General features: G+C 42.1%; 1 protein-coding gene across 1 annotated transcript in view; it reads right to left on the reverse strand.

Annotated features, from left to right (window-relative positions):
* Positions 1-24,398, reverse strand: part of adgrv1 (adhesion G protein-coupled receptor V1) — a 124,994-nt gene that overhangs the window by 84,202 nt on the left and 16,394 nt on the right. Inside the window, exons 4-40 of the mRNA XM_059337387.1 lie at positions 24,069-24,164; positions 22,482-22,586; positions 22,057-22,170; positions 21,428-21,658; positions 20,868-21,205; positions 20,379-20,649; positions 17,929-18,255; positions 17,265-17,441; positions 16,191-16,414; positions 14,871-14,997; positions 14,574-14,759; positions 14,180-14,360; positions 13,484-13,647; positions 13,269-13,392; positions 12,868-13,128; positions 11,585-11,711; positions 11,148-11,371; positions 10,208-10,942; positions 8,445-8,818; positions 7,570-7,749; positions 6,996-7,176; positions 6,616-6,809; positions 6,365-6,494; positions 5,976-6,056; positions 5,053-5,192; positions 4,513-4,878; positions 4,143-4,386; positions 3,807-4,022; positions 3,489-3,704; positions 3,159-3,403; positions 2,825-3,006; positions 2,211-2,709; positions 1,794-2,103; positions 1,474-1,683; positions 574-704; positions 275-374; positions 2-181 (exon numbers count right to left, since the gene is read on the reverse strand). Coding sequence (XP_059193370.1) covers positions 2-181; positions 275-374; positions 574-704; positions 1,474-1,683; positions 1,794-2,103; positions 2,211-2,709; positions 2,825-3,006; positions 3,159-3,403; positions 3,489-3,704; positions 3,807-4,022; positions 4,143-4,386; positions 4,513-4,878; positions 5,053-5,192; positions 5,976-6,056; positions 6,365-6,494; positions 6,616-6,809; positions 6,996-7,176; positions 7,570-7,749; positions 8,445-8,818; positions 10,208-10,942; positions 11,148-11,371; positions 11,585-11,711; positions 12,868-13,128; positions 13,269-13,392; positions 13,484-13,647; positions 14,180-14,360; positions 14,574-14,759; positions 14,871-14,997; positions 16,191-16,414; positions 17,265-17,441; positions 17,929-18,255; positions 20,379-20,649; positions 20,868-21,205; positions 21,428-21,658; positions 22,057-22,170; positions 22,482-22,586; positions 24,069-24,164 — 8,191 coding nt within the window. The remainder of the gene's footprint in view (position 1; positions 182-274; positions 375-573; positions 705-1,473; positions 1,684-1,793; positions 2,104-2,210; positions 2,710-2,824; positions 3,007-3,158; positions 3,404-3,488; positions 3,705-3,806; positions 4,023-4,142; positions 4,387-4,512; positions 4,879-5,052; positions 5,193-5,975; positions 6,057-6,364; positions 6,495-6,615; positions 6,810-6,995; positions 7,177-7,569; positions 7,750-8,444; positions 8,819-10,207; positions 10,943-11,147; positions 11,372-11,584; positions 11,712-12,867; positions 13,129-13,268; positions 13,393-13,483; positions 13,648-14,179; positions 14,361-14,573; positions 14,760-14,870; positions 14,998-16,190; positions 16,415-17,264; positions 17,442-17,928; positions 18,256-20,378; positions 20,650-20,867; positions 21,206-21,427; positions 21,659-22,056; positions 22,171-22,481; positions 22,587-24,068; positions 24,165-24,398) is intronic.

Raw genomic sequence — 24,398 nt, forward strand, 5'->3', positions numbered from 1 at the left:
CCTGAGGCTCCAAACTCTCTGTTGACGTAGATGTTTATAGTTCGGTCCCGTTCCTCTGTGGCCACCCTGAGGGACGACGGGGCGATGGTCAGCAGCCCATACGGCTCATCGCTGGTGTCTACAGTGAGCACCGCCTCGCTGCCCTGAACATCCAGCGCAGCATGACCTGTCGCCACAACACCTGCGTGGAAGTCAGGCGAATGTTAACTCTGACTGGGCTTATTTTTAGGTACACAATTATCAACCACAAAGATACAAAGAGGAGATGCATTACCAAATGTTTGTATGTTGGACAAGGAAACTTTGTATTCATCTTTGTCCTCTGGTGTTGCATCATCAAGGAGCTGCAGGGCGATGGTGTCATTTAGCTCTCCCTGTAGGAGACACACCCCAAACACATAAATACAACAAGAAAACAAGAGAAAACAAGTTACAGCTGCACCATTTCAATTAATATGTTTTTAGTTGACAGAAGATCCTAAATGCCAAAGTCTGTATCACCGACTGTGCAATAAATGTGTTCCAACTATGATCCCACAATTAGCTGTTCAATGATCCCCATCTAGTATTCACCTCAGTAAAGAAAAGTGTTCCTGAGGTTTGGGTGAAGGTCCGGCGTACAAGGGGCCCCTCTACAGTCCAGTCCACGGTGACATTACCCAGACCTGGAGCCGTTCTCAACACCAATAAAGACATCCTCTCACCTGTAATATGAAATATTAGTTCACAGTTAGATTTGCAAAGATAGTTCCATTTAGGTTCTGTAAGAAAACTGTCCCCGGATAATACATACAATCAGTCTGTTGAGAAAAATATTCATATTCATAGCTTGAACAAAAACTTATCAAAATTTAAGTTTCCTAAAAAAAATACATTGCAAAGTCAATTTGTTTTTGGAGAAAATATTTGCTAGAAACCACTTATATGGGACTAATATGCACAACCTGTCATTTTTAAGTTTCTGATTGTAACAGCACTGTGCATCCAATTATCTGAACTACTGAAGAGATCCTATTAATGTTATTTTTAATTGTTTTTGTTTTATTGTATTTTTTTATGGTTATAGTTTCATTTTCTCATGTTTTTGTGTTTGTTATGTGCATTATTTTGCCTGTATTCAATAAATAAATAAAATACATTAATTTAATTACTATTAAAAAGAAAAAAGAAAGATACATGAATGGACTTTTAATGTGAAGTGCTTTTCTGATACTGTTGATTCCAGGAGATCTCTTGGTGTCTCTATAATTGTCTGTATTATACTCAGGGAGTCTTTAACCGCTCATGCATACATTATTTCAAAATGACAGACGACCACAGAGCCCACCTGTTGCTACATGCTGCCATTACTATGAGAGCATTCCTTCACGCCTGCACTCATACATTATTAGGACACATCTCTAGTGACAGGGACAGAGGAAAGGGTTTGGAATATACGAGGATGTTAATGTACTTGGACAAATAGCCACCCACCTTCTCTGGCGATGACAGAACGAGAGTCTGGATGGAATCCGACTATCCCGGCCACATTATCATTAGCCAGTATCACTATAGTAACAGTGTCAGAGCTGGGCAGAATCCGACTTCCTCCCTCTGTATTTACAAGACCAATCATGAGGCTCTCGTTGTCCTCAGGCTCAATATCATCTCTGATTACTATCTCTATTGTCTTCTTTAGATCGCCTGTAAGCAGAGAGGATAAAGTAGATTTAATAGGATGTTATCCCAAATAATTCATTCTGAGAAAATGTTGGCTTTTACATAATTCTTGAATGAGTTAGTGACCCACTTACCGTCAAAGACCAGAGTGCCTCCAGTCCCAGTGAAGTCAGCATCTGGTGTGGCCTTCCCTCCAACAAACCTCCACTCTACAGTGACAGTGCCCAGATTCCCTCCTCTCCTCTCTATAACCAGGGGCACCACAACTCTAGGCTCTTCCCGGACCTCCAGATAGAGCCCCTCGTTAGTGGTGTTGGGGCTGAGGCTGTATATCAAAAATACGCCAAACGCATCTCCATTCATGCCTATAGTGACCACAGCTTCGTCTGGCTGTCCGATCGAGGGCAAGTTCTTCTGTGCCACAGTCAGATTTATCAGCTCTACCTTTAAACAGCACATGGTAAAACATTTTAGTTGTTACACAGTTAAAGCAGAATGCACGTTAAAGAAATTTAAAAACACAGGGCAAAATGTATGTCATTTGGTTTTACCTTTAGGATCTGTATGGAGAAGCTTTCATCCATTTCAGGGAATTTATCAGTCAGGATTGGGACTGTGAGGTTGGCGTCCCCAAACCCATCTTCCATGAAGGCACTTTGAGCTGTTACAGGGGTGTAGTCGCTCCCCGCCACAGCCTGGGCACTGAACAGGACAGCAGCCGAGGTGATGTTTTTTACATAAGTCATAACCTGAGATTCAGAGGTCAGCTGGTCAGACCCTGAAGGCACCCAAGTGCAGGATGCTGGGGTCACTGCTGATGACAGAGAGAAAGCCTGGCAGGCTCGCTCTCTCAGGCAGGCAGCTGCACATGCAGCCAGTGGGTCTCCCTGACCGGTGATGTTAAACGTCCTAAGTAGGGCGGTGGATGGAACACCTGGTTTTGGCGGGTCATAGTACATTAGCAGGTTCTGGCCGTCAGCCTGAGCCAAGCCAACGATGTCGATCTCAGAGGTGCTGTACACGATCTCCAATCGACCAAAGTGACCACCACTGGAATAAAGGCAAAGGGGATGATAGAGAAGACAGCAAAAAGGAAAGGGCGGTTGAATATGAATAAGAATACATTAAAAAATGTACCAAGAAACATCCAGAAAATTAAAAGTACCTTCTGCGGACAGTAATATTGGCTTTAAAAATTCCCTCCAGTGGCTCCTGAAGGCGGTAAACTGACTGTTCAAAGTAAACTGTCCCATATGGGTTGTCATTTTCAGGCACTATTATGTCGACAGATGTATCAGCTCCAAGGCTTCCACCATTACTGGCACCAGTAAGCTTCACCTTGATTATCTAGAAAAGGTAGAAAGAATGTAATAAACATTTCAACAAAAAATATGTAAAATATTTCAAAGGATGTATCACTTCACATACAGTGGCATTTTCTATTGCCATGTTTCCTAAATTGTAAAGCAAATTTCAGGCAACGACTCTCAGTTTCTTACCTCAGTGATTTCAGGTACATCGTCGGCCAAAATCTCCACTCGGAGCGTCTTCATCGTCTCTCCAGGAGAGAATCTCACCTCTCCTGAAGCGGGTCTGATGTCCCCCACTGCTAGTTCACCATTGACAGTGGCCTGCCATTGGACTACCACTGTGCCAATAGTACCAGCATTACGGACTATAGGCAACGTGACCACAATGGAGTTAGACCCTGGTTCCTCTATGGTAACTGGAACAGCTTGGAAGACTAGATAGAAACAAAATTAAGAAGTTAACATTAAGAGATTATTCAAAATAATATGAAAGGACCAAAACATATCCTGCCTACTTACCAAAGGCACCAAAAGGGTCATCAGAAGGCAGTATGGTGATGATGGCACGTGTAAGCTCCCCCAGGAGAGCTCCTCCGGTGGTCTGGTTGATCAGCTCGATGAGAAAGGTCTCTTCCAGCTCAGGGACCACATCATTGATGACATAGATGGGGACAGATTTACTGGACTCCCCTTCTAGAAGGACCACATCAGTGGAGGCAACACTGTAGTCTTCACCTAAAGGATAACACACATAACAACATATATATTTTTGGGGCCGTTCTGCTCAAAAAATAAAGAGAGAAAGATTTAAATCCATGCCCCATGCCCAACACTTACTGACTCTGGCGGTCAAAGGCACAGCTCTGAACTTGACAGATACGTCAGCAAAAATCCCACCAACGCGCGTAACATTTATTATCGGGCCGACGTAGTGCTCGGCGACACTGACAGCAGAAGCCGACAGCTGGAGGACACCAAAAGCATCGTCGCTGGCCTCCACTATCACCTGAGCTACGATGTCAGTCCTGGGGCCCAGAGAAGGGGAGTTGGAAACTGGAAGGAACAGTAAAGGGATATTTTATCAGTTTAGTGTATTATGGTAAAAGCATCATTATGTCTTAAATACATTTTTCAGGGAAAAATGTCCGTTCAGTGGGTGTGTCAGGATCTTACTGAGCCTCTCTTGCTCTCCTTTGATGAGTTGAACACTGATCAACTTCACAAACACTGACTCGTCTCTTTCTGGATCCTCATCATCCAGCACTCGGAGGGTGATGTTTGCTTCACTCTGATTGGCCAAGAACACTACAGAATCCAGGAGGGGAACAAAATCCAACCCCTCAGTGGCACGGCCCACCCCAGGGGTCCTATAAGGTCCTGGATCAGCCTCATTCAGTGTCCCATACGTGACTCGCACCTAGACAAAATAAAAATGCCAAATGTTATACATTTGGTACATCTGTTGGTTTATTCATTACAAGTGACAAGTGGCTTTCATTTCTATACTTTATTAAGTTTCTAAGCCTTCTACAGTAGTACACACCTGACCCATCAGGCCTTTCTGTCGCAGGATGGTGAGGGAGACAGTTGAGTCACCTTCAGGAAGTCGGATGGACCTTGTTGCATTCGCAAATACAAAAATGCCATAAGGATCATCACTGGCGAGTACTGTCAGAGTAGCAGATGTCTGGACACCCAGTCGACCGTGGGAGACGTTAACCAAAGAAATGTTGAAACTCTTGTCCAACTCAGGGATCTCATCCTGGGCCACATCGATGATGATGTTTTCTGACGTCTGACCAACACCAAAGGTGATGTTCCCAAACCTGCTGAGGAGCTCCCCCTCAGAACTGGGATCAGCCTCCCAGTACACAGTCACATTGGAAAGGTCGCCAAAGGAGCGATCCACCTGGGAGAGAACAAAAAGAAAACATAATAGTATGATAATGGAGAATACTAATTCATACACTGTATTTAAAAAAACATGACTAAGAGCAGTATTAGCATGCTTACACAAGAAAACATCCATCTCCTTGAGCCTCACTGGAGACTTTCTCATTTTTAAACTGTGCATTACACTGACCTGCAGGAACACAGAGCTGCGTCCATCCTCAGGTTCTGTTCCATTAACAACAAGGGATTCCGGACTGAACTGAAACACTCCATGGGCATCATCAGAAGCAGCGATGGTCACTGTGAGGTGGGACGCAACTCCCAAGCTGGCTACACACAAAGCACCAAATATAACCCTGTGTTACTTTTAGTGATGCATTTTTATTGCACTTTTAAGAGTTTAAGTCTGAAATAAATGAAAAGCACCCAATGCGAGGGAATGAATGAAGTTGGTGGTTTTAATAGAAAAATCCCAATAATAATACACACTTTCTTACTACCATATAAAGTGATATTATGGTCAGGAGATTGAAAGAGATTGAAATAGCAGCTTCATAATGTGTGTGGCACTAATTCCAGGAACAGGTGACAGCAACCCAAACTTAGTATAAAAGACTCGGGTCTCCTATGTCAACCTCTCACCCCTACTGTGTGAACGGCTATTTGCTTTTCCCACATTCCTCTCCTTGGGTACTTCTCACAGGGGTTATAGTACAATGCAAATAACACACAATTAAACACAAATGCATGCACACACATACAATATGTGCGTAAATGCACTTAAGACCGAGTTAAACATTTTTAACTAATGTGAAGCGTTAGAAGACAATTTTGGGGGATTCCTGGTCTGATAGAAAACAACAGACAAATTCACCCAAGAATTTGAGAAATAAAGCGTTCAGAAGAGATTTTCCAGCATTTTAGTCCAAATCTTGTTTAACAACTCTATCCAACCAGCCAAAAATATTAGTCGGAAAGCAGCAGCAACATGTCACTTGATCCCAAACTTGACTTGAGATTTGCAGTCTTAGGGAGAGGGAAATTGTGTGGGTGTGGGGGTGAAGGTAATGGAGACAAGAAGCAGTTTGGGAACAAAAGGAGGGGAAAACTTACCATGATGGTGATAGGATGGAAGGAGGAAGTCAGTGTCACTCTCCCCACTACCACTTCCTTCACTACGCAGAAACTGATCCACTGATGGATCACACACGAGGATCCAACAAGTGTCACACCAGGTTAGAATCACACCGAAGGAGTAGAGGCGGAAGGGCAAAGAGGAAGTAGGGTAGGTAGGAAGTCACGTAGGTTGGGGGGAGCACACAGGAGCACGGCACACAAAACACACAAAGACAGTAGGGCAGGGTCAGTTCAGCTCTAATTAAAGTTGATAAAGAATGAAGAAAAAACAGTCGAGAGTATTTCTAAGCCTCAGAATATTGTAAAATGTCACTAAAACTAATGGAAAAACTGTGCCGTCAAGATTTAGGGCTCAAATGTCTCACCTCCTCCATCAGCATTGTAGAGCTCCACTCTAAAAATCTTGTCCAGCTCAGGGACAGGATTGTCTACGATGGTCACAGTGATGAACTTTACCCTCTCCCCTGGAAGAAAGTCCAGCATGCCATCTGTATCCTGCCAGTGAGATACAAAGAAAGAGATAACCAAGGAAACAGGCAAAATGTATTCTCTGAACATCTGCTTATTGATACATTATCGAAATGAATGCATCAGTAAGACTTTGGCGGCAACAAACCTCGTAGTCTTCAGGGCTGGACGCTGTGAATGGGGTTGTCCTGTATCCCACCATGACCCTTCCCAAAAGGCCCTGGGCCCTGGCCACCAGCAGACGGACTTGTCCATCTTCCTCGTTAACAGTTATGTGGGCAGGTTCTAAAGCTGGAGAGATCAGTCCCTCTTCTGGAGGGCTAGGCTGAAACTGCAGCAGGCCTGGGTTAGGAAAGATTGTGTGTTTGACGAAAGGAGGGGAAAGGTGTGATGGAGAGAGAGAGAGAGAGAGTGTAATTATATTTAGCTGACCCGTTAAGCCACTTGTCACAACATAACCTATTAAATACAGATCGTTTATTGCTAAAAATAGCAACATTACTGTTTTTTTGGCATGTGAGTGAATACCATAGGGGTGGTCACTGGCTGTGACAGTGACGGTGTTAACGGAGTTATTTGGGTCGATGCTCGCACCACTGGTGGGGGTGGAGCCATGTTTCCCATCACCGGACTCAGCTGACACCAATGTGATCTGAAAGGACTCTGCCAGCTCTGGGAGGTTATCATCCAACACCAACAGGTTCAATACCTTTACAGAAAGATGTACAAGCATTAGTTGTATTATGTGGTTCAAGCTATACCATTGAAAAAATGCCTTTTATTTCAGTAGTCAAAGTAAAAGCTTAATTATGAGCTGGCACCTGTTGACTCATCAGTAAATTCACAAACAACCAACCACTAGGTGGTGCTGGTTGACCAAAAACATTTGCATTTGAGTGACTGTGAAATCTTGCTGTTAAACAAAACACACAATATTTTGTCAATCAAAATGCAAATATGGAAATACATTGCACATGAGGTGAATCACACTTGTTTTTAACCCACTGAGTCTCTGCACTTTGTGTGACCCTGGATAAACTCAGCTCATTTAAGATCACATGACATAATACAAGTCCAACCGTTGAGTCACTCTCACACACACCTCAGAGCGCTGTCCAGGCATGAAAAGCACAGCTCCAGTTGCATTAACAAAATCCTGATGGGCTGGTGTTTCGCTGTCCAAGCTGTCCAGTTGGTTGACGCTGTAGTTGACGTAGACGTGGTCCAGAGATCCCAGCATACGCTCAATCACACAAGAGATAGTGGAGCCCTCCTCTGTGGTCTATGAGAACAAACAAGGGGATAAACATATTGATTGATTCCGAACCACTGGATAAAAAGATAAATACTGAGTGCTTAGTCTAATTCCAGCACAGTATTAGTGTGATTTAGAGAGGGAACACCTGATAGCCCACATGCCTCTACGTCTATTTATCCCCAAAGGATCTAAGACATGAAGAAGATCCTCTAGTTCTGATGGAATGCCATCCCCGGCCCTGCCACCTGTTGTGCTGATGGAAACGAGGAACAAGATCTCCCCTTTCCAGTGCTGGAACTCCTCATCCACTTCTACAGGAATGTTCTAAGACTGGCAGACCTGCTGCAGCCTCGCCAGCTGTCGCTCTACCTGAGAGGGGCCAACATGTGAGCCCACGCATCCAATCCAACTAAAAACGGAGAGCATGCTCTCCCTGCAGCCAGGCATGAAGACTGATGAAATATGCAGCAGGACAGGGACTGACAAACTGTCTGGATTACATTACATGTGTTTCTATGTATATAGTTTTCTCTGTAGACACATATGAGTGATGACATTGACAAATGCTGCTGTAATGTGTTCATGCAAACAAGGGATCACTCAGAAGATCATACATTTCTTTGATTACCAGTCAGGAGTACATTAAAAGTGCTACAATTTCACAATTTGCAGTGTTCGTCTTACATAATGATCCACTAAATGCCTAAATGTGCACTTACATCAGGTATGCAGGCACCAGTGAATCCAAAAAGCCCATTGGCGTTGTCACTCTTCATGACTCGTAATGTAGCAGTGGGTCTGGGGAAAGGGAGGCGCGCTCCACCCTGAACTGCTACCAACTGTAGATAGAACACCTCCTCTCCCTCCTCTTCATTATCATCCCTGACTTCCACCACAAACGACTTCTGCCTCTCATCCTGCCGGTACCGCAGGTAACCTGAGATGTTACGCAGGTCTGTTTTAGTGGGCTGGGTGTGAAGCTCGTGGATGTGGCTGCGGTTCAGCTTACTCCTGTACAGACGAACATCCTGGAGAAGGCCTGTGTAGCGATGTTCGCCCTCAGGATCCGACCCAATGAACACTGACGCAGGTCCTGGAGAAGAAAGACATAGAAAATAAGCGCATTCATTTTCATACAGCAAATGGACAAAAGTAGTTGTCCAAACGATTTGAGTTGTATGAGTAGGAAATGGTCAGATAGACACGTAAAACAAATCACTATCAATGCCTCAAGCACAACGTACACGATTTAGCATTGAAAAAAAGGAAAAAATTGACATTCAGTAGATTAATGTTGCTGGATCATAAGCTCCCATCAAACACACACAGAGTTTAGTTCTAAGTCAAGTATTCTAATTTAACTATTTAGCCTTTAGAGGCTTTAATGCTGCTGTATCTCTGGTATTGTTTGCTTGTTTTAATAGTCACACATTGATACATTTATTTTATAGAATACCACTATTATATGGCATTTTGTCATTCACATATGAGTTTTTATAATTTAACATTTTAGTCGATTGAAATCTGGTATAATAATAGCAACTGAATATAAATTCTATAACATTCACACTGACTATTGAAACTTTTTTTTGACCCAGAAGCCAATCTGTACCATTCCAATAACAAGGGTGACATAATAAAATTACTATTAATGGCAGAAGACAGTTGGTTGCTATGTTGGGAGTGTATTGGGACCACAAACAGAATCTTGATTAAGGCCGCCAATTGCTCAGGTCCGGCTCGTTACTCATTTATATACTTACACCTCTCGTGCCTATCGTTTCCTTTACTCGTACAAAATGGGACAAATGCAAGAAATCTGCCACGCTGAGCAAGTATAAAGCCCTGACACAAAACAATTCCTCTGTGGGTTGAGTTACCAGTAGCAGACAATAACACATGACATGATTGATGATTATGTATACATCTGCTGTGATTGAAGTTAGCCAAAGAACCATCAGAATATTTTCCCTCTGGGGGTTTTTGGTTGAACACAGGCTGCGACTATTGTCTCCATTAATTAGAGGGAGCAGAAAGAAAAGAAGATGCCGGCTGATTCCCTTTAGCGGTAACAATATCCAGCAGCGCTGAGGCTAAGTGGTCACTCAAGCATAACGGAGTCCCAGTAGTCGTGAACAATGAGGAAGTGACTGAGAGGTGTGTATGTATATGTGTGTATGCGCATGTGTGTATTAGTGTGTGTGTGTGTGTGTGTGTGTGTGTGTGTGTGGGCGTGCATGCATTATATTTGTAAGAAGTTGAGACTTGTTTCATATTTGAACATTGAAAAAGAAGCTTGAAACCCTCTCCCCAGACAGTCACACACACACACAACACAACCTCACACAAACAGATTCACAAATTCAAACACAGACCATCAATGATATCATACTTTTAAGGGCATGAGTATACATTTAAAAATCGGAGAACACATTTTAAACGTGCACTGCACTAGTGTTTAAAAATTCAAAAAGTAGCTCACCATCAGTGATGCCTTCTCCTTTGATGCTCTTCAATCCTCCAGGAATAGGGTTCCCATCCAGGAAAAACTCAATAATCCCATCATCAACAGTAACGATGACATGGAACCAGGCATTGTCCTCCAAAAACTTCTCAGCAGATGCCCGGGCCACCTGGGAATTGTTTGATCCTATCACTGTATAGTACAGCATCACCGTGACATGAGACTCATTGGTGTGGACCTTCACTCCATAGAACAAGGTCCCATTCCTGGTTCCTTTGCAGACTATAAAGCCATCAGTGTCTGGTCTGGGCACCAGCCAAGCAGAGAAGGTGAAGTTTCCAACATCAGCAGGCCCATCTTCAGGGGAGATGGTTCCATATGCTCCTGGAAGGCCAGAGAAAAACCACGTGTCTGTGGCTGAGTGGTGTCGCCTGGCATGAGGCCTGAGCTCAACCTCGTCTGGGAAGGAGGCTAGAAGGAGCAGGTCATCCATCAGAGGAAGGCCCTCTGGGAAGCGTCCAGAAACAATCTCCCAGGCAACCCGCACATCGCCAAAAGTACCCTGCTGTCGGAGGATGGTGAAGGAAGTGACATCAGCCATATCATCCTCTGAGAGTACATCTTCAGCTACTTCTTGGTCCAGGTTGCTGTCAGTGATGGCAAAGACACCAAACGGGTCGTCGTTGAAAGGGATGAGAACTGAGGCATTCAGAGAAGTCTCGGCTAGTCTTCCACCCTCCCCCGGGTAACCACCTTAAAGAAATAATAATTAAAAGCTGAAGGGTTGTCAAGACAACATTTAAAATTAATGTATTTTTACAAATGTCAGTATGGATGGATTTTAAAGCTGATGACTCAAATAAATTACAGTAATTACTTGTTATGCCAGCTGCCATTTTTTGTAGTAGTTAATTTATCTATATCTCTTAAATGTATCTCTCAAATCTGACAATCTCACCTGAAATATTAACCAGCCTGAGGACGTAGAACTCAATGAACTCTGGAAGCTTATCTGAGACGGCCTCCAGGACAATAGGCTTGGTCTCTTCTCCTGTAGTGAATGTGATGGAGCCAGATGTGTTGCTAAACTCCTGGTTTTCCTCCAGAGGAGTCACAGAGTCATTAGCGAACAGCTGCCAGAAGACTGTAACGTTACCAAAATGGCCTCTTGCACGCAGGACACTGGGACAAAAAAGATGTAGAGTAATGATTTTCGTAATGGAATAACAGTAAAAACGTTGTCTCTCCAAAATGTCAACTACAGAGTTTTGTCAATGCATATAAAAACTTTTGATTTGAAATAATTCTTCAAGTAAGTGTACATGAGCAGGAAGCCAATATGGAACTCAAGATATTTTGCACAGAAGAAACATGAATTGAAGGCCTGTTCCTTACTAAAAATTATTAGTCTTGCCCTCCTCGACAGGTTTCTCTATGGCTTCCAGGGAGAAAATCCCATTGGCATCATCATTGGCTTCAATCACCACAGTGGCTGTGTCTGCTCCATACACAACAGCATCACCTGTGTACACAATCATAGTATCAGGTTAGATCAGAACCTACATGTTGATTATTAATCCATTTAATTCCAGTGTTTTTGCATGCTACCGAAGTTGCAAAATGAGATGTTTTGATAGATGCGTATACGATAGATAAATGGCAGTTAGACAGACAGACAGACAGACAGACAGACAGACTGCATTCAATGCAATAAGGGCAAGCTTTCTTATTAACGTAGCACACGATAACTATGGCAACAAGCCCGGGACGACATGGCTTCTTATTCATGAAAAACTAGAGTCCATAAAATAAAGGCTTCTCTCAGCAAAGGAGTTAAACTGAAAAAAGCCAAGGACAGAGCCTCGATAAACCACAACCATTATATGTTAAAGTTTTTATAAAAATAAGGAAGGAATAAAAACTACAGGGGAGTACTTTTGCAGAAATAACATTCCCGCAACTGCAATTACCTCTCACCAGCATGTATTCAAGTTGCTGGACTACGAGAACACTGTAACAGGCATGCAAATCTGCTCCTAATTAAACAGGAAAGGTAATGAGTGCTAAAGTCCCAGAAAGAGTTTGATTGACCTCTAACATGAGGGTTATTGACTTATAACACAATCACTATAAAGGACCATCCCCTGGCATAAACCAGAGGCGAACTCTTACTCGACTCTACTTCATGTCAATCAGTCGACAGAGAGAGGCCAGTGGAGTGGCCGGTCTTTGTGCCTTAGAAAGTCTGGAGTCTGGTAATTAAGGTCCTGTTGGGGCCCACTGGTCTTTCATTCCCATCCCTGACACACAATACTGGTATTAGGAGAGCTTTCAGTGTTACCACAGACAATGCCAAATAACCTAGCAAGCTACTCCTCCTTGTACATACACAACTGGCATTACCACGGCGAGAGGATAAACAGGAGAGAAGGGGGTGATGTGATGTTAATTAGGTGTGATGGCCCATATCCCTCGAAAAATGTGAAAAGCAGCTGACTTTCAGCTTTCTAAATCATTGGAGGGGATGCAGATTATATTGTTTTCATCATCTCAAAGGATCAACATATATGAAGATATACAGCCACTATATTAGCTCATATAAGCACTGATTCACAGAGGATTTCCCTACAATATACATATATAATACACTCCTGTGCTGACTACTTGCACATACTCACCAGTGGCATTGTAGAGAACAATGTAAAAGGGTTCATCAGTCTCCGGTATGTTGTCATCCTCCACAGCCACAGAGATGTTCTTCATCCATTCGCCCACGTCATACACCAGCAACGTGTCATTACTCAGCAAGGTGAGGTCACCTGGAGATGCCGCACCGTACACCACACGGTACTTCACTGTAGCAACAAAGTCCGCCTGCCCTGCCCTCAGAACGGTGAAGTTGGCAACGCCCCCTTCCTGAACCCGCACGACAACAGGTTCTGAGGAGAGGGCAAGGTGTTGGAGGAGAGACAGGGGGGTGGGCAGAGAGACAAAAGATGAGTCAATGACCGCATCTATAATATAGCAATATAGGATTACAGACATGCTTTAAAAAAAGTATCGAGAACAGCGTCCTTACCAGAAAAGTAAATGGGGTCATCATTCTTAATAATCTGTAAATTGGCACTAAGTATGTTTCCCAGTCTTGCACCCCCTGTAGCATTTAACACCGTGATGGTGAAATTCTCCATCTCCTCTGGGATCTTAAATGAAAACAAGAATTATAATTGAAACAAGGCAATTAAATTTAAATACTGATTGCAAGAATTTTTGAGTTTGAGTTTAGAATTTTACCTCATCAGGTACAGAGAAGAGAGTGAGGTTTTTGAGGTACTCCCCTTCCATGAAGGTGATGTTTCCCTGAAGGGGGCTGACATCCCTGGACAGGGCTGGCTCCAGGACCCAGGAAACTGACACTTCTCCATAGTGACCCCTGTTCCTCACTACAGGGTACACCGCTGAAGGTGAATCAGAAGAGAAAGTGATTATCTATCTAGATACTGAAAACTTCCTTAAATTCAATAACTCGTATTATTCAGTTTTCTCTGGGAAAGCGTTCCCCCCCTAGGCTGCCATTTTGATATAAAGCATAGTAACAATGTATTTATTCTGGCTTAAGGCTAAACTTTACTTTGTGACTGAATGCTCAAAACAAAAAGTGGTGATGCATTCACTTGAGGCTGGGAGAAGCTTTTTGTTTCTGCCTGTTCTCAGGACCAGACTGAATATTGAACTGCATTATTACTGTGTGGGGCAAAACCCTTCTGCTCTACAAGTTAACCTAAATACTTCTTTATCTGCAATAACAGATTAGTATGCATTAAACAAACATTTAACATACAAACTTTAGTCACAGTCCAGCTCACCCCACCATGCAGACAAATGTTGTGTGTGTTTCACTCCAATTAGATCCATTTTAAGTGTTAATGAGATACCACTTGACATACGAAAGTAGCACTATTATCTAAAAGGACTGCTACTTCAAAGTACCCATGTGCATCTCGTCCCCTTTGCTCTCATTGATGGCCAGTGTCAGTCCTGATTGGATGAACTCAATGACCCCAAAGGGGTCGTCGTTCTTCCGCACTGTGATGTTGACCTCCCTGTGGTTGCCAAGGCGACTGGGTGGAGTGCTGTGGCTACTGAGCACCACAGAGAAAGTCTCGTCCAGCTGCATGAACACACACACACACACACACACACACACACACACACACACACGCGCGCACACACACAGAATTAAAAGCAGAATTCTTATTATCTCCTGTAAGCCTATTGGAAGACTTTTTTCAATAGTTAAAAAGACTGGAAGGTCATTCTGTAGTGAATTAAATAGTTATTTTATAAACTCTAAAGGACAAAATCTAATTGGCCATGTTCTTACCTCAGGCACCCTGTCAGGCCTTGCCACCAGTGCCACTACCACCTCTCGTTCTCCTGGTTTGAACTCCAGGATGCCTGTGGCGCCGTAGAATTCATTGTTGCCTGAAGGTATGACAGCATATCGCACCAGCTGTTTCAGCAGCTGTCCCTGGGCTCTGACCACATGGAGCTCCACAGCTTCACCCTCCTTGGTAAGTTTACAAATGTGAGCAAAACCAAAGACAAAAGTTCAAGTTACAATATTTTAATTACACAAAGAAATTTAGATTTCAGTTGAAGTTGCACTTTCCAGACTTACATTGATGACCCATGGACCTCTGGAGAATGAGGAGAACTCAAACACCCCCCCAGGGTCATCGTTCTCCATGATGACAATCTCTCTGCTGGTGAAGCCAGCTTTCAGGATCTGATTCTCAACATTAATCCTGAACACACACACAGACACAGACACAGACAGACACACACACACACACACACACACACACACACACACACACACACACACACACACACACAAACAAACAGTATTAGATCATAATAGTTAGTGACCCCAAGTAGATGAAAACTTTTTCTCAAGTGTAAAGAGCTTTGAAGCATCAAGTGAAACAAGAAAACAGCTCAACTTTAATCTAAACTTGTGCAACCAATGCATTCCTTGTATTGTGTGATGCTCGTTCATTATTGGCTCCATATGTTCAAGCCCTGCTGTTTAGACCACTTTTAATAACAATGTCAATCAACGGCATGCCTGCTTCTTTATTGCTCCACGGGGGGTGTGGGTGTGTGTGCATGTGTGTGTATGTTGAGAAAATTGGAGCCAAGTAAGCATCACATAACGGGTAAATTAGAGACAAAGACATGACGGAATGAAGCACTCCAAACAAACAGTCACAGCCGAGGCACTGCATGCATACAAACACTGACATCTTTAAAAGGGGTACACAATCAAGCCTGGTTAAATTAAAGCGAAACACATAAAGAAGATTCTCTATTTACTCCCAACAACCACTCTCCTTTGGGTTCCCTTTTTTCACACCATCACTGAATCCCCCTCCCCATTCCTAGCCCCCCTCATCCCCACGTCAACCAAAGACCCCAGAAATCCTGAAGTAGGCCCTTCTCTGAAAAACAAAGTCCTGATTCACGCCACACAAAAGGCCCAGGTTCATTCCACTCTCCACTTACCCAAAGTACACTATAAAGCGTGCAGTCTCCACCCTGCAGGGGAGGAGTGGGAGGGAGAGAGAGCTGCCATTCTCATCAGAACATAGAACAGATGAACCCACCCCCAAACCACCACACACACACACACACACACACACACACACACACATACACACACATACAGACACACACACACACACACACACACACACACACACACACACACACACATCTCCAGAAAACCAAAGGAGGCATGGGATGAGATAGCACCCACTCAGCCTTTTTCACTTACACTTGACTTGTTGTATAAGTTGGCTCTAAAACATTACATAATAACAGCTTCACACTCTAAACATAAACAGGTTATTGTATTACAGTTGTAATAAACTAAATTGACTAAACAAAATTAACAATTATTATTTTGGTTACTTTTCTTGGAGTTTAATATCCCTACCTATCCAGAGTAAGCAGCAAGGTCTCGTTGACTTCTGGGATATTGTCAGCCATGATAGTGAAGTTGATGGAAGCATCACTCTGCCCAGAGATGAAAACCACAGAGCCACTTAGAGGCTCCAGGTCTTTAATGGTAATATCGACACGATTGTCTCCAATTGGCTGAAGACTCCAGAAGACTTCAGCCTGACCGTCTGTTCCATCGCGCCTCAGGGGAAGGCTTACCTGCAGCAACAAACATCGTTAGAATTAACCAGCTATACATACTGCATGCACAGAGAAAATTGTCTTTCTCAACACTAGCAGCATGGTGGCTATAAAGCCAAATATTAGATACTCTTCTCAGTTACACTGGCAAAATAGGAAACATCTCTTTTTCTTTGACAGTGGTGGTAAATTTAGCACTTTACAGACTAAATGACAACTGATAGTTTTGATCCAAAGTAAGGTTCAACAACAGAAGAAATTAATCTAAACAGCATCAAGTGTAAACCAGTGGTGGAATGTAACTAAGTACATTTACTCATGTAGTGTACTTAACAATTAAAATTTTGAGGTTCTTGTACTTGAGCATTTCCACATATATAACTTTATACTACTACTTTTACTCCACTACATTTAGCTGCCAACTTAAGATACATTTCAAGTCAAGATTTAACATGAAAAATATAATCAATTAAAAATGATACGCATGTTTATAAATCGAATCACATAACAGCATATTAAGTAGTTAAAATTAGCCCTACCTTGATGACAGTAAAATGCTGCTTACATAAATGCATCAATAATAATAATCAAATAATATAATTGCAGTGTACTTTTACTTTTGATATTTTAAGTACATCCTGATGCTGATATGTTTGTTCTTTTACATAAGTAAGTTTTGAATGCAGGACTTTTATATGTAGTGGTGTAATTTCCCAGTGTGGTATTAGTTATTTTACATAAGTAAGGCATCTAAATGTTTTTGCCATCACTGGTTAAAGGAATAGTACATTATATGCTGTATATAGAGACAAGTATCACAGAACTCATAATATTTGAATGCCACAACTGCTCAAAAAAGGGATCCTACCGTGCTAGTATTGCTGTCCTCTGGTTCATAAACCACCACTGTAGTGTTACTTGTAAACCCGATTTCCCCATTAGCAATGTCAGGAGTGATGGTCAAGGTCAGGTTTAGAGGTCCCCCAAACCTTGGGCTGTTTGAGTGAATTGGAGGGGTGATATCAACCAGCTCCAGTGTATTCAGCTAGGGGAAACAGAAGCAACTCAATTATTAGGAGGCACAAACAGGCAGTATGTTACTATAATAATTTATTCATCAAGGATACAGCTCCTCTTCACTGTTCTGTTGCTTTTAAAGGTGTATTGAATGACTTTTCCGTGCTCCATTCACGCCTTTTATGTTTGTGCATGTATGTGTAAAAGAGTTTGACTGAAAGTGTGTGACGTGATTATGGTCCTACAGAATGTGAAGGAGGCTTTTCTTGTACTTTTTGCTTGCTTTAAGAGCTAGGTGGTGTTGTTAGTTTGGACAGTCGGACAAATCCCATAGCAACATGCCAGATTTGAGTGCCAGTGTCAAACCGTTCACACATGCAAATGAGGCACTTAAAGTTTGGATGGCACGGATTTGGCCACAAGTGCAAACACAAACAGAAAGAGCACATTTCTGGGTGTGCAAGTAAAATGTTGCCTTGATTACAACAACAAAAAAAACAATGACATTTAATTACCTGTATTAAGAAATGAGCTCCATTCTGTAGAAAGGCATCATTCCTGATTGGCAGTGTAACATGGACCATCCGTTCGCGGGAAAACACCACATTAACAGACCTGCTTACATTCAGAATCTGGTCTCGGGCCAGTGCTGGGTCTATTGGACCTGCAGGAATGTAGAGGGCGGTGAGGGTCATGAACACATCACCCAGTGTACCACCATCTCGCAGGAAATTTAGCGACAGGAAACGGCCCTCAGGTTCACTCTGGATGTTTTGCTCTTTGGCCGGGTCAAACCGAAAAAGCCCATAGACATCGTCACTGTCCTGGATGTAGAACACCATCTGAGGGCACAGTGGAGGAAAAAATTAACCAAATTAGCAATTCCATTTTGACTGATGAGGGAATGATCAAAAACACATTGGCCCTCATTTATCAAACTAACGTAGAAACCAGCGCAGATCTGAGCGTATATACCGTCTTATGACAGGGTTCGTGACGCTTATGACGTGATTCATCAAACGTTTGTATCTCTCCAATCAGAGCGTGAGAATGGTCGGCTGTTGATAAATGTGGTGGCTTGAAACAAGCGTAATTTGAATATCATGCCCTAATATATACTTGATTCAGATGCCTCGCCACCGAAGGACGCAATACGGCCAAAAAGAGGATTTTTGGTCCTTTTCTTTTTCTTTATTTAACAACAGGAGCGAAATGGACATTTTGCAGAAATACACTGCGACGGATTGATTTAATTTATATATATATATATATATATAAATTAAATTAAATTAAATTAAATTAAATTAAATTAAATTATAAATTAAATCAATCTATTCAATCTATTTAATTTATATATATATATATAAATTAAATCAATCCGTCGCAGTGTATTTCTGTAAAATGTCCATTTTGCTCCTCAACAACTTAAACAAATTCAGTGAATATTTTACATTTGGAGCACATACTTAAAGTTTTCACAGCTTTTTGGTTGCAGCCAGAAGGTAAATAATGACTAAAAGTAAGTTTAAATCCCAAAAGAAGAGGAATTTCCCAGAGGAAGAAAGTGAAACGCTCACGTCCAACAGGTGCAACAGAACAAACTGGTTTTGTTTGGCATCACACCGACTCAAATTTGCATGACATCTGATCATACCCTCCGCTCACGTCCAAATTGATAAATGCCGAGCCTTGCATAGAAATGATCGTACGACCGCTTTACGCTCACTTTCTGGCAAACGCCCGTATCTTAGACTGGCTACCTATTTAGTCCTTCACAGGTTCCTGTTAGTCTGCAAAGGCCCCACAAAAGCCCCATCAATACAACGAATGCTTGGGTTGAAGCTAATGATCAACATTAGAACATGTCCATACTTAAATTTCGCACAATTAGCTTTATAAACTTTGGAAGAGAATAGGACTTTATAAGTTTAACAGAAAGCCTTAGCTGCACTGCCTATGAGGGAACAGCAGTTCCTGTGCAGTGAGGAGGAAGGTGATTGATCTGGTGGATGTGAGGGGATAATTGCAATGGAGCCTGCATTTACCATTAATTACTTTGGAAGATTTTGTTGTGCATCCTGTTTTTGTGTTACTAAGACTTAAGTCACAAGAAGAAGAAAGGAGAGGTGAGGAGCAGAGAGAGGAAAGAAAACAAGTGAGACTGAAAGTAGTAAAAAAGAGCCCTGAGCTAACTTTAGAGAGGCATCCTCTTTAATTAACTCTGCTAAGACTGCTAGAGTAGTTTTTATGAGCATTTTAACTGAGGCTCATTCATTTCCCTGAAACCTACACTTGTCTGATGCATTGCCTGGCATGCTCACAATAACCCATTTACAGCTCAATGTAACGTCTGTGATATATCTTAACGTTAATGACAATCACCGCTGATTAACTCGTCCTACTGTTAAAGTCGTTAAGGAATTTCTGCTGAGCCAACTCTTTCTGCGCAGCTGGCAAACAGAGCCTATAACGTCACAACCTGAGGTGGTGTTCTGGCGTGTGTTTGTATGTGACCAAAGCAGAGTTTGTGTGCGTCTCATCTCATGCCTTCAATATAAACAAGGCTTAGATCTGCCCACTGCTTTCACACATGGCCAAGAGGTTTGGACAAAGATGGAAGCTATAAAAAACCTGTCACCACTTCACCCACGCTTTCTAAAAAAGAACACACAGACACCACACATAGAGTGTGCCTGCTGTTTCCGCTTTGTTTTGATTCAGCCACATTAAGGGAACACCCACAGAGCAAAGTGACACACTAAGGGGTCGACTTTTGCAGAGTGTGCCAAGTTTGCCACTGTACTTTACAGTAGGTCGCACACAAACACTCACACATGCAGAACACATGCAAAACATCTGGAGGGTGTGTTCCCCAACAAGTGCAGCCTTGTTTGTCTTTTTTTCTACTAATAAAAAAACATTATGACAACACAATAAATAAAAATACAAAAATACAAAAACTGACCTCCATTGGTTCGTCGACCTCTGCATTTCCAGTTACAGTATCAGGCAGCAGCTTGAGAACAAAAGCCTCTGCCTCTTCAGGAAGGTCATCTGCCTCAATATTGATGGGAATCACAGCTGTCACCTGACCGGCGGAAAATCTCACTGTCCCCGCTTCAGGCCTCAAATCCTCTGATATTGGGGAGTGGTCGCTGGAGTTTCTACTGATGGACCAGTTTGCGGAAACGGCACCATAGCTGCCTCCGTTTCTCACAATAATGATTCCTTCAAATCTAGAGGAAATGACAGAGGACGGTTAAAGATGCAATAGTCTTAAATAATATAATTAGAATGTTATGCTTTTAACCTGTAGCACTTTGAGATTTCCTGTAATGTAAAGTGCATTACAAATAAAATGTATTATTATTATTATTATTAAATCTGCTATTGTGCCTGATTAATAGGGGATATTGCAGCAAGACAAACTGATAAGTATCCATAAGATATCTACCTCTGTGTCAGGTCTTCATTAATGGTGATTGGCTGAATGACCGCGCTACTGCTGATCGACAAGACGCCATGTGGCTTATCATTGGGCTCAATGGTCACCAGCACAGCATTGGGTGATACTAGCACAGCATCTCCTCTGATGGTGTCCTCAAGCAGGACCAGGTGGAAGGATTCTGCGATTTCTGGCACATCGTCATCACTGACGTTGAACAACAGGATGGTCTTGTAGACAAATGGCAGGAATGTAACTGTCCTGACTGGCTGTAGGTCGAGGAAATCCACAGCTGGTGTGGCGCTGCCCATTCCTCCGCCGCTCACCACCATGTAATCTACAGAGACCTAGAGACAGTATAGAGCAGAAGGTTTATATACATTTATCTTATGCTTGTTTTCTCTGCATCAATATACTTTAGACTATATATATACACACACAAACACACACAGACATATTCATATACATTGTCTAGAGCATACTCCACATATATAATTAAAGTGGTTGTGCCATATTTTTTAACAGTCAAAAGTCTAGGTAAATAAATAACTGGATTGAAAGAAAGAAACCTCGGTGTCAACAGAGCCGATGAGTGGCCCATCCTCAGTCAACCGACCACGGGTCACATTGAGGGCAATGACTCCAGCGGACTCTGGTACCGCCATGATGGAGTGGGAGAACCGCAGTGGGCTGTCATTACGCCGGATTCTCAGCTGGACACTGCTGGCGTTGGGCCTGAGGAGAGCCCCACCTGCCACGCCCGTTAGCCTGACTGAAAACACCTCATCATCCTCTGGGATCTGAAAAGGAAACACATTCAATTATAGTTGTACATTGTAAGCAGCTGTTCAAATAAAAAAAACCAACTTGTTTGCTCCTTTCAAACTCTGACAATTTCAACGTCAAGGGTTTTAAAGGTTTTATGTGAAGAAATGCATATTTATTAATCATGTAGTATTGCCAATGTGTGAATGGATTGTAACATATTGAGACCTTCCACGACTCTTTCAGGTGCCTTTATCAGCCTATGGACTGGTTGCTATGGAAAGGAAAGTCCAAGTTTTATCTAGTGAAGCCTGGCATTTGGTTCATGGAGGGACCTTTGTTTCATGTATAACATTTTGGCACAAGCTGATCCATATATGTTGCTTGTGGTCGCATAAATGGATCAGCTTTAGAAGTGGAGTTTGTTTAATACCTGGTCATCCTGGATGAGAATATTGAAGTGCACTACAGCCTGCCCTACAGGAATGGTGATGTTCCCTCTGTCTGGACTGAGGTCCTCAATGGCTGGGTTGGGACCATCAGACACCTGTACAGGAAGAGTCACAGTGATGTTTACACTTTAGCATGCCTGAGTACCTATGAGTTGTCACTTGCACATAAATAATGAAGAAAACAGTATTTCCTCCCCTGAAATTACATGTTATCAAAGAATTACATGTTATTTGGATCTAATTGCTCTGAACTCTATATAAAGCCATGGGGATAAACTTAGAAAAACATCTTCAACAAGCTCAAACAAGTCTGTTCGTCAGAAATGTACCTGTAGCACTACATGACTTCCTTAAATACAATAAAGCAGAGTGTGTTTATTTGTTGCACAGTACATTGTCCTCTCACCTCATAGTTCACGGTCACAGTGCCGTATGTTCCCTTTTCTCTAATTAAGGTAAAAGGCACATAATGGTTCCTTCCTCTTGGTTCATCGACTACAACCTCTTCAGTCTGAGATGAAAAGGATAAAACAGTGAAATAGACAAACAGAGAGCAACAGTCAGTTCAATTTGATCAATTTCAACACAGTTTATCTCTAATAAGTGAAATTCTGAAACAAAACGTCATATTTGAAAGATTGCAATTAAAAAAAATAGTAGTACAAGGGAGCTTAATATTTTTTTGACTTACAAATTAAAGACAGATCCTTATTAAACACAGCCTGAACACAACTTGATGACAGAGTTATATAACAAAGAAAACATTTGATTTCATTTGACTCATTTGATTATGAGTGGTTCTCACCGTTTTTTGTACACATATGGTGAACAAATATCTCCAATGTCAATGTGTTTCAATTGATCAATTCATCAGATTTTTATCTTTTATTGTGTGTCCTATGTTCAATGGCAGCAGTACTTCAGATGAAGGTCATGCTTTTAAAAGTAGTGACATTAAATTTAAATAGATAAAAACACAAAGGGAAGTGATCACAGTGAAATATACAGCATTGAAAACTAATAGTGGTCTTAACATTTTAAAGGTAAATCTCCTTTTGTTTTCCTGCATAATTCAAGTTCAATTTTCCATAACCAGAGAAACTCAGGAGAACACAAACAAAGAAGAAAAGAAAAGGCATACAGGAATTAATTTAGTACCCTAACATAAACACACCTCCCAAGGCCAGGAGGCCTTTATTGATTCTGAGCAAGCCAAATCATTATCCAGCATCTGAGACCATCTGGGGGTGGTAGGGCAAACAGTTATACCACGGTTACCATGGAAACGCTAAAAACTTCCACTGATAAGTGCATCCAGGGAGTGTTGTGGTTTTAATTACCCCTGGGAACCCACAACCACTAGATGGTCACTTCTCCCACAACCACACTAGCATGATTAAAACCCCTCTCTGCATTAGTGGGTCCAAATGACTCCACCCCTGATCTTTTACTTTCTCTTCCTATTTACTGACATGGTAACTGGTTGCAAATGCAAGTGCGTGCTTATGGCGCAAGTGCAGGTTGGTGGAGCAAGCTGCGTTTTTCAATACTACTGACCAAAGGCACACATCTGATACAGTGTGGCAAATTTGCAAAATGAATGGAGCAAGTATAATTTACTGTTAGTAGGAGGAAAACATTATCAACAGGAATAGTTGGAGCTGGTTTCAGTAATGGATAATGAATAATGACAAAGTAAAGTATATCCTTTTAAAAAAAAGCTCACAGCTTCCTAAAGGGTTAAGAAAAGACGTTTAAAGTTTTGATTAATGGAAAAATCCCAAAGATTTTGATTCCAAAGACCTCCCACACTCTAAATAATAATATTCATAAGCAAAAGAATGCTCTCCTTGTTAGAGCTGCTGCATTTGCATTATAATACCATGTGAGAAACTGATGTAGAATAAATCATAGTTAGAAGTGACAGACTGTAATGGATGAAGTTAGTAAATATGTATTTACAAGATACATGTGGATAACAAGGGTTTCTTACTGAGTTGAATGCAACTATTCCAAAGGCATTGTCATTGGACAGGATGGTGATAGTTGCCTTGTTGGGTGTTCCCAGTGTCACGCCATTAGAGGAGCTCTGGAAAGCAGGGAGAATTGAAATGGTTAGATAAAACCAGGTCATACAGTCGGTACCTGAACACATCTCTACCTCCCACTGACACTGGCACTCATGTGAAAAACCAGAACGCATGCCTTATCCATTGTCTTTTCTTCCATCTCTGTCCTCCCACTGAGAGGCCCTGGTGAGAAGGCACAAAGTCAGGAAGTACTGGTCTCAGCCTGGTTGATTTGTCAGGTTAGCTCACAGCAG

This window comes from Centropristis striata, chromosome 7 (assembly GCF_030273125.1).
Source record: "Centropristis striata isolate RG_2023a ecotype Rhode Island chromosome 7, C.striata_1.0, whole genome shotgun sequence".
Classification (NCBI taxonomy): domain Eukaryota; kingdom Metazoa; phylum Chordata; class Actinopteri; order Perciformes; family Serranidae; genus Centropristis; species Centropristis striata.